General features: G+C 42.2%; 1 protein-coding gene across 1 annotated transcript in view; it reads right to left on the bottom strand.

The window, feature by feature from the left end:
• Positions 1 to 10507, bottom strand: part of CATSPERD (cation channel sperm associated auxiliary subunit delta) — a 144155-nt gene extending 133648 nt beyond the window's left edge. Inside the window, exon 1 of the mRNA XM_074203880.1 lies at positions 10203 to 10507. Within this exon, the coding sequence (XP_074059981.1) occupies positions 10203 to 10375 (173 nt within the window). The 5' untranslated portion in view covers positions 10376 to 10507. The remainder of the gene's footprint in view (positions 1 to 10202) is intronic.
• Positions 10508 to 10524: the final 17 nt, after the last annotated feature.

A 10524-nucleotide genomic window follows, 5' to 3' on the forward strand; every position in this document is an offset into this window, starting at 1 on the left:
TGTATCTGATGATCAAACCTTCTGTTCAGCTCTGGCCATTTCAACTGGAACATTTGAAATTCTCCTGGTTCACTGAGAGTCCATCTTTTTTCCCTGGAAGAGAACATTCAGCCTTGCTGGGTAGTTGATTCTTGGCTGCATTCTAAGCTCTTTTGCCTTCCGGTATATTATATTCCAAGCCCTATGAGCTACCAATGTAGTTGCTGCTAAGTCCTGTGTGATCCTGACTGCAGCTCCACGATATTTGAATTGTGTCCTTCTGGCTGCTTGTAATATTTTCTGTTTGACTTGGGAGTTCTGGAACTTGGCTACAATATTCCTAGGGGTTGGTTTTTTGGGATCTCTTTCTCGGGGGGATTGGTGGATTTTCTCCATTTCTATTTTTGCCCTCTGCTTCTAGAATATCAGGGCAATTTTCCTGTAGTAATTCTTTGAAAATGATGCTCTTTTCCAGGTTACCTTGAGTAGGAGAACTGCCTCCCTGGGTCCCTCTGTGGGTTCTGTTTCTCCAAAGTTTAGTTAAAGTCCTTAGTTTATGAGTTTTATCAGAGAGCACCTAAGACCAAACCCTTTCTTATCGCCATCTTGGCTCTGCCCCCCCTCCCCCCATTTTCCAAGTTTTTAAGTAGATTTAACAAGGAAACCATAGACAGGGGAACTTTTTTTTTTTTTTTACAAATACCCTACCAAGGGGTGGCTAGATGGTGAAGTGGATAGAGCAGCGGCCCTGGAGTCAGGAGTACCTGAGTTCAAATCCGGCCTCAGACACTTAATAATTACCTAGCTGTGTGGCCTTGGGCAAGCCACTTAACCCCACTGCCTTGCAAAAAAAACTAAAACCAAACAAAAAAAATACCCTACCAATTATAAAAAGCTCTGTTTCCTAGGAGCCATGTTGCTCAAACTTAAGTAAAACAATCAGACACTGTTAAGATAGGTATTCTAACTTCCAGAGACAAAATCAAAAATCAAAAATAAGTGTATACAAATTCCAAATTCTTGCTGGTACATATTCTCCAAATTTTGTACAGCATTTGACCTTTTGGGCAATCACATTTCTTATGGACATCTACTGCCAATGTGGGCCAGAAAGATCTATTTTTTATTGGCTCAAGTGTTTCTCTCTCTCTGTCTCTGTCTCTCTCAGGCAATTCAAGTTAAGTCTTGCCCAGGATCACAAAGCTTGTAAGTGTCTGAGACTTGATTTGAACTCAGGTACTCCCAAGTTCTATCCACTTTATGACTTAACTGCCTCTCTTGATACAAGTGTCGAATGTCATCATATACATCTGCCACAACAATAGAACAAAACACATTCAGCAGAATCAACCACTTCCTGGTATGAATGGGATTAGTCACAGTTCAGTATAGAACTATACTTTACATCTTCAGACTTTATCTCAAGAGTAAACTGCCTTCAAAGGGACAAAATTTGAATCTCTGAGACAACTACCTTGATTTTTTGGCTTGTATGACTTCTAACATCCCTTTATCCAATTTCTCCTATTCACCAGTCTTTTCAAACCAAATACACAGAGGATTGTTTTGAAGGAGTGAAGTTCACAAATGCAGGTGGTTCACCTCTCAGTAGTATTTTCCTTCTTCTTACCATATCCCAAATTGCCTTCATTCTTTCATGTTAGCCATCAGTCTTCCCTGTCCTAATATAGTACAAAAGAAACTCATCATTGGTTAGAACAATGCTTTGAAGTCAGCTATCAGATAAATTTGGATACATACCAACAACACTGACATATACTGACCAGGATTTAACTGAATGCTTCCACTCAAGAAACATGTAGCAGTAACTTGTACATTAAGCCCTACTGTCCTATCTCAGAAAACTACCTTGTAGTTCACTTCTTCACTCATCAGCTACACATGGAATGTGTGCACACTATAGATAACACAAGATCCAATAGACCTGAAAGACAAACCACTCTTATTGCAAGAGAACTCAGCAGGTATGATAGCCAAATAGGAGCACTGAGTGAAACAAGGCCAGCAAATGGAGACCAGCTTACCAAAGTCAGAGCTGGATACATCTTTTTCTGGAGTGGTTGAAGTGAAAGGGAATGCAGTGAAGCTGGGGTAGGTTTTGAAATCAAAGCTAATCTAGTCAACATTCTTGAATACCGACCAAAAGGAGTGAATGACAGGCTAATGACAATGAGATTGCCACTTCCAGGAAAACTGCCATGTCACCCTCATCCGTGCCTATGCTCCTTCCATGATGAAAACTGATGAAGTTAAAGAAAAATTTTATGAAGACCTGGAGACCCTTATCATCAATGTACCAAGAGAGGGCAAGTTTATAATTTTGGGTGACTTTAATGCTGGAGTAGGCTCAGATTACCAGACATGGCAGGGAGTCCTTGGGAGAAATCGAATTGGAAACAGCAACAGCGGTGTTTTCCAAGTTTCTAAGTTACTCTGAAGACCTGTGCATCTCAAACACTGTCTTCTGTTTACCTAAACTCAATAAAAGTTCCTAGATGCACTCTCATAGCAAACATTAGCATCTACTGACTATGTCATGACAAAGAGAAGAGATGTGATTGAGATAAAGGCAAGGTGTGATGCATAGTGCTGGACTGCTCACAGACTCATCTTTTCTAACCTAAATATTCATATTCAACCAAAGCAGCAGTCCCAAAGCAAAATGAATACTAGAAGAATTAATGTCAAGAGATTAGAGTATTTCTATGAGTGAAAATAGTTTGCTGCTAACTTGGAGGAAAAACTGAGCCACACACAGTTGCCAACAGTGGAGCAGAAAAGGAGTGGTCAGGTTTCAGAGATCTGGTATACAGTACTACTGCATTTGCTCATCTGGGTCAGAGCACTCATAAATACCAAGACTGATTTGATGAAAATGATGGGAAATACAGAATCTGCTAGATGAAAAATGAGAACTCCAAAGGGTTTACCAGCAGGATAGTTCATCCATCTCTAAGAACACAGCATTTAATTCCATTAAAAGTAAAGTCCAAGTGAAGCTTGGTACAAGACTGCTCAGCATGGCATGCCCTCTTCAGTGAGGGTGCTGCACTCCTTGAGGAAAGTATAATTGAAGCAGCTCAAAGGAAACATACCCACCTCAGGTGTTCATATGGACTATTTGTGCACAACTTGTGATAGAGCATTCCAAGCTCATATTGGTCTAACAGCCACAGTCGGACAACACTGTAATTTTTCTCAAACATAGGGATCATTTTGATCTTATTAGATAATGAAAGACAAGAACCAATCAACCTTATAGGAACAATTTTGTATTTACCTGTCACACATAAGGGCTCTGTGTGTGTGTGTGTGTGTGTGTGTGTGTGTGTGTATGCATATGCATACTAGTATAGAATGCAAACTCCTTGAAGGCTGGCACAGGGTCCAACATTTAAATAGGTAGCTATTAAATGATTATTGTTTTGCTAACTGTCACAGATGATTCCCTTAATCCTGTTCTCCTATCTCAAAATTCCTAAAGGAGAGAGCTGCCTCCTCAGGGCATTTCTCTTCATGGGAGAACAACTAGGAAATCAGTCATCTTCAAAGGTTGCACACTGTATTACTCCCTGTGACCCCATGGATTTTGTCCTGTTCAGTGAATTCTTTACCTACTAGAAGAGGTTTTGTCAGTCTGTTAATAACATTTATTGAAGTGTTACTATGCAACAAACACTAAACTAAGAGTTGGGAATACAAGGAAAGGTAAAAGATAATCTCTGCCACTAAGGAATTTATAATCTAATAGAAGAGACCATAACAAACAAATATGTACAAACAGGCTATAAACAGGAAAACAGGGAATAACTAACAGAGGGAAGGCACTAGAATGGAAAGAGTATCAAAGATAGGGTAACAATAATGTTAAAGGCTAAAGAGAGGTAAAGGAAAATGAGATCTATGAAAAAGCCATTTGATTTGTTACTTAAGAAGTTATTGGAAACTTTGGAAGACAGCAGTCAGGTCAACAGGTCAGAAGGTCAGAAAGTGAGAGGAGAGGACAAGACACCTACTGAAGATTGCCTTCTTAGGTTTAGTCAGAAAAAGCGGAGAGATATGAGACAATAGTTTGTGGTGTTGTTGATCAAACAAATTTTTTGAGGATAGGGAAATATGGGCACATTTGTAAGCAGAAGGGCCAGCAGACAGAGAGAGATTAGATTAAGGGGAAATGAGAGAGTGGCCATCTATGGGAGAAGATGGGTGTCAGAATAGCATCATTTGTGCAAGTAAAGGAGTTTGCCTTGGCAAGGAGAACAGTTAACTATCTTTTCACATGAAATCAGGGTAAAAGAAGAGAATGTGGCAAGGCACAAGAGATAAAGAGGAGAGAAGATGGCAAATGGCCTCAATCTATTCTGTAAAATATGAGACGAGTTTCTTCTGAGAGGGTATGTGGAGGTGGAGAATTGGAAAGGTTGAGGAGGGATGAAAAGGTTTTGAAGAGCTGCCATGGGGAGTGGGATAGTGGTTGAGTTGGTTGATTATTGTCCTTCAATCTTAAAGATGACCAAGACAGCATCACTACAGTGTATCTTACTGTGCCTGATCAGAAGAAACAGACCTTGTGAACATTTGAAGTGGGTTCTTTAGCTTGAGCATCTTGCATTTTCTTTGAGCTACTTCAATTCTGCTTTGCTCATAAAGCACAGCATCCTCTTGATGAGGGCATTTCATGGTGGCCCTCCAGTATCTCCCTTGCTACCCAATCAATTCCAAAGTTCTTAAGATAGACCTTCAGAATGTCATTACATTTTTTTCTGACCCTCCTATGAGTATTTGCCCTGTTTAAGAGTTCTTCGTAAAATAGTCTTTTTAGCAAAAATACATTTGGCATTTGAACAATGTAGTTAGCCCATTTCTGAATGTTTGGGAGTTTAGTTCAAGAAAGGACTTCAGTGTTTGGTATCTTAACCTGTCAGGGAATCTTCATAATCTTCCTAAGATAATTTAAATGGAAGCAATTCAGTTTTCTGGCATGACAATGGTAAACTGTAACAGGTTTCACAGGTTTACAACAAGCATATCAGCACAATGATTGTAGATGTTCAATTTAGTGTCAGTTATTTAACTCTTCTCTCCCATACTTTTTCTCAGAGCTTTCCAAACACTGCGCTAGCTTTGGCAATGTGTGAGCCAACCTCATTTATCAATGTGTACAACCCTGAAAAGTATACTTCCAAGGCAAGTTAACTTATCCACAGTATTCAAAACTTCTCAATTTACTAAAACCAATGAATGGTGGAGCGCTAGTTGATGGAGGGCCTTAGGTTTTTGATGTTGTTAGACCAAAATTATTCCAAGCAGCAGATAATTAAGCCAAACTTTGTTGCATCTCATTTTAGAGACTGTGCCTAGTGCACAACCATCTGTAAACAGAAAATTATGTCTCAGCACTCCCTTCATTTTATTTTATTTATTTAGGTTTTTGCAAGGCAAATGGGATTAAGTGGCTTGCCCTAGGCCACACGGCTAGATAATTATTAAGTGTCTGAGACCAGATTTGAACCCAGGTACTCCTGACTCCAGGAAGGGTGCTTTATTCACTGCGCCACCTAGCCGCCCCACTCCCTTCACTTTAGACTTGGCTTATAGCATAGCCTTTTTAAGTTGAAGAATTTATCACCAATGCAGTAGCTGATCTTGTTGCCATGTTCATCCTCATTGAAAGATTTGACAACATGGCTGAAAACATGATGTATGGCAGTAAGCTCACAGCTTTGTTTTACTCCACTACTGCTGGAGAAATCATGAGAGCATTGTCCATTATCCAGAACCCAGGCAAGCTCACCAGCATGAAATTAATGTACAATACTCTGGGCAACCAAATTTTCACATAATTTCCCATAAGCCCTCATGGCTGTTGGTATCAAGGGCCTTGGTCAGGTCTATAGATGTTGTACTTCTGCTTCTGGTATTTTTCCTGGAGTTGTCAGGCAACAAATACCATATTGACTGCTCCTTGACCCTTTCTGAAGCCACATTGGCTTTCAGGCAGATGACTATTTTCCAAGTGAACTGTCAGCCTTTTAAGGGAGACTCTGGTAAGAATCTTGCCAGCAATGACTAGATTGTCACAGGACAATCCATTACCTTTTCCTTTACAGAGATGAACAATAGAGGCATCCCTGAACTCCTGGGGAAATAATCACATCATGCCATATATCCTGGAAAATTTCAGTCAGCTTTTGTATGAGCAATGAATCTTCCACCTTGTAAATCACAGTTGTGATAGAATCAACACTAGGTGCTTTGCCACATGAAAGGAGCCTAATGGCATTTAAAATCTTTTCTTCAATTGGATTATCAGCTAAGAAAGGATTAAGTTCAACCTGAGGTAAACAGTCAATGGTTTCTGCATTGATTATTGATGATGGTCTGTTAAGAACACTTTGGAAATGTACATTCATGCCCCTGTGATTAATCAGTGTGGCTCCACAAACACTGAGTAGATGAGAAGTACCATAGGTCTTTGGCCCGTAAACAGTCTTTAGGGTATCATAAAAATACTTTGGATTATTGCTATCACCATAAAATTGAATTTTACTTGCCTTTTACTAAACCAAGAATCTTACAGCTCTCTAAACTTTGCTTGTATTTTACTTTTGATGGAATTAAATGCTGCTTTCTTAAAAGTGAATGAATTGTAAAGACTATCAGGCTGCCTTCTGTGAGGGGAGGGAAGTGATATTGGGGGGGGGAATTGCAAAATTCAAAAAGAAATTTAAAAATTTAAAGAAGTGAATGGGGGCAGCTAGGTGGAGCAGTAGATAGAGCACTGGCCCTGGAGTCAGGAGTACCTGAGTTCAAATTTGGCCTCAGACACTTAATAATTACCTAGCCGTGTGGCCTTGGGCAAGCCACTTAACCCCATTTGCCTTGCAAAAACCTTTAAAAAAAAAAAAGAAAGAAGTGAATGAACTGTCCTGCTGGTAAACCCTGTGGTTTTTCATTTTTCAATTAGCAGCCTCAATCAGTCTTGATGTTTGCAAGTGTTCTGACCCAGATCATCAAATGCAGCACTGTACACTAAACCTCTGAAATCTTCCCACTCCTTTTTTGCTCCACTGTTGCCAATTGGGTTGGATCAACTTTCCCTCCAAGTTAGTAACAAACTGTTTCCCCCTTAGAAAACTGCTCTTATTTCTTGACATTAATTCTTCTAGTAATCATTTTGCCTTGGGGTCACCACTTCAGTTGAATGCAAAAATTTAGCTGGAGAGGATAATTCATTGATCACTCCATTGGCACTCCTGTGCCACACATTGTCTTTGTTACTCTTACATAACATCCTGTCTCTTCTTTTTACAACCATATAGATTATTAAATGATGTTTGCTGTTATGGTGCATCCACAAAGTTTTATTGCATTTAGGTGAACCAAAGAAGGTATTGGTGATGAGAAGATTATGAAATACACAACAAGTCTTCAGTAATAAGTGACCACTGCTGTTGCTGTAACCAAAGGACTCCCTGCCTTGTCTGGAAGCCTGAGTTTACTCAAAAATTAAAGTCACCCAGAATTATAAGCATGTTCTCATCTGGCACATTAATAAGGAGATCCAGGTCTTCATATAATTTTTCCTTGACCCCGTCAGGGTTTGTCACAGTGCAAAAATAGGCACTAATCATGGTGATGTGCTTTCCTGCAAGTGGAAATTGCATTGTCATAAGCCTGCAATTTAGTCTTTTTGCTAGGCATAAAAGTTTGTTGACTAGATTTGTTTTGCTAACAAAACCTACACCAACTTCCTGGAGCTCCCCTTCATTGGAGCCACTTCAGAAAAACACGTATCCAGTTCTGTCTTCAATAAGCTGGCCTTCATTTTGTCAGTCTTGTTTCATTCAGGGCTGTTATTTGGATATACCTTCTGCTGAATTCTCTCACAAGTTTGTCTTTCAGGTCTACAGGATTTTGGATTGTCTAGAAGTTTGAATATATTCCATGTACCAATAGTGAATAGAATCATCATTGAAGACGCTTTATACATTTTTTGTGGTTCAATCATCTCCAACTGTCATGGTAATCATTCCATGACAGGGAAAGAAGACAATTTTTAGGGGACCTTTTCTTTACATTGTTTCCATGCTATACATTGATCAAAATTGAATGTGTTGAGAAAAATCATATCCTTGAGGAAAAAATAAAATATTAGAGATAGCAAAATTATGTAGGACATAAGACAACGTTTTTCTTTAAAAAAAAATTGAGGGGCAGCTGGGTGGTGCAGTGGATAGAGCAACAGCCCTGGAGTCAGAAGGACCTGAGTTCAAATGCAGTCTCAGACATTTAATAATTACTTAGCTGTGTAACCTTGGGCAAGTCACTTAACCCCAATGCCTTGCAAAAACAAAACAAAAAACAGCTAAAATTTTTTTTTTAAATTTAAGGTAGTCTTTGTTTTAACTCCACAGTTCTCTGTTGCAGATAACCCTAAAATTGCCCCAATCATTGCACTGATGGAATGAGTAAGATCATTAAGTTTGTTCATCACCCCCATATTGCTCTTAGGGTGTACAGTGTTCTTCTGACTCTGTTCATCTAGTTCTGCATCAGTCTTCCCAAGCTTCTCTGAATTCCCATCCCTTCTAGTTTCTAACAGAACAATAGTGTTCTACAATGTATGTATACTATAATTTGTTCAGCCATTCCCCAATTGATGGACATTCACTTCATTTCCAGTTCTTTGCTACCATAAACAGAGCTGCTATGAATATCTGTTTTTACCATTTTTCATGATCTCTTCAGGATATAGGCCCAGTAGTGGTATTGCTGGATCAAAGGGTAGGCACACTTTATTGCCCTTGGGCGTTAATTCCAAATAGCTCTCCAGAAAGGTTGGATCAGTTCACAGCTCATCCAGCAACGCATTAGTTTCCCAGATTTCCCACATCCTTCAATGTTGCTCATTTTCCTTTCTGGTCATATTGGTAGAGCACCTTTTCTCACATCAGGAGGTGAATAATGCAATTCTTAAAAGGCTGCTCAGATCCCCAGGGGGCTGCCAAATTCCACTGCTGTGACCCTAATGCTTGGGTCACTCATGTACAGTGTATCCACATCTGCTGCTTCATCACTTGCTTTTTATCAAAGGACTCTGAGATAGGTAAAAATGGTAAAATGGTATGGGTGATTTGTGTGTAAATTGGATTTAAGTGAAGCAGAGTTGCATGAAGTTGTTGGCCTCACTCTCTTTTCCAGAATCATCACAAGGGGGTAGCTGGTGAAGTATATAGAGAACCAGCCCTGGAGTCAGGAGGACTTGGGTTCAAATCTGCCTCAGATACTTGATACTAACTAGTTGTAACCCCACTGATCCACAAAAACCAAAATAACAGTCATCAGTCTAGTGGCAAGAGAGAATCAAGACAATGGGAGATGGTTTGAGATACAGTGCATGACCTTGGCATCTTTGGTGCCTAAGCTGTAAGTGTTCCACAGCGCCTTCGGCTTCATGGCCATTGGAATGAATTGTTCTCATTCACCCACTCCATCAGGGGAAGCCTTCATATACTTGTGGTAGACACCCTGCCTAACTCAACCACCAGTTACCCTCAATCTGGTTCCCCCGGCTGCCAAAAGCTGGCTTACTGGGTGAGGCCGATGTGCAAAGCGCCCCTTCTTGGGTTAGAGTCAGGTGATCAGGTATAAATCAAAGATGGAAAGCAATCTTGAAGTGGGCTCGCTAGCCGCTCTCACACCAGTACTTGAACACACCTACACCCTAGTGCCCCAGGTGTCAGGGTACCTGTTGGTAAAGGAGGGCCGCCTACTTTTCTCCACCTTCCTTCATCCCAAGGATGGAAGGAGTGATCCGAGGCTGAGGCTTGGCAGGACACGGTTGGCATTTAAGGAGGCAGGAGACTGGCGCTCATTAGCTCCGGGGCACTTCTAGAATCGCTGCCTTTCCTAGACTCGGGGCGCCCCCTGCCACCAGGCCTCTGAGAAGGGCATGGAAGGGGTGGAGGGGGGCTCCCAGGCCAGACCTGAGCCGGACAAAAACTGCGAGAGAAAGGGAAAGGCTCGAGGCTGGGGCGGCCCGGTGGCCCGGGCACTTCGGCCTTGGCCCCTCGTAGTTTCTCCACCTCTACAACGAGTGGCTCTTGGGGGCCCCTCCTGGGGCCCGAGGGGTGCCCCAGGCCGCAGCCTCCCCCTCCCCCGCCCGGCGCCCACCGCGCTCTCGCGAGGGAGCCGCCCACCTGCACAACATCCTGTCGACGCCGGTTTTTTTACGGGTGACATTGGGGGCCGGCAGGACCGGCAGCCCCAGCACCGCCAGCGCCAACAGCCCGGCCAGGCTCCAAGGGCGAGGAAGACGGCCGGGGCCGGCCGGCTGCCGAGCGCTCAACGAGCAGGCGCGGCCCGGCCGCATCCTGCGGGCCTCCCTGCCGGCCAGCGAGCCAACCGCCGTGGAACAGGAAGGGGCGGAGCGTGGGAGCCCCGCCCACCGCCGGGGCGCTCTCCGGCCTACCGCGACGCGGCCCGAGTGCCAGGCTTCCGCCCCTCCTCCTGGATCTCAGC

This window comes from Macrotis lagotis, chromosome X (assembly GCF_037893015.1).
Source record: "Macrotis lagotis isolate mMagLag1 chromosome X, bilby.v1.9.chrom.fasta, whole genome shotgun sequence".
Classification (NCBI taxonomy): Eukaryota; Metazoa; Chordata; class Mammalia; order Peramelemorphia; family Peramelidae; genus Macrotis; species Macrotis lagotis.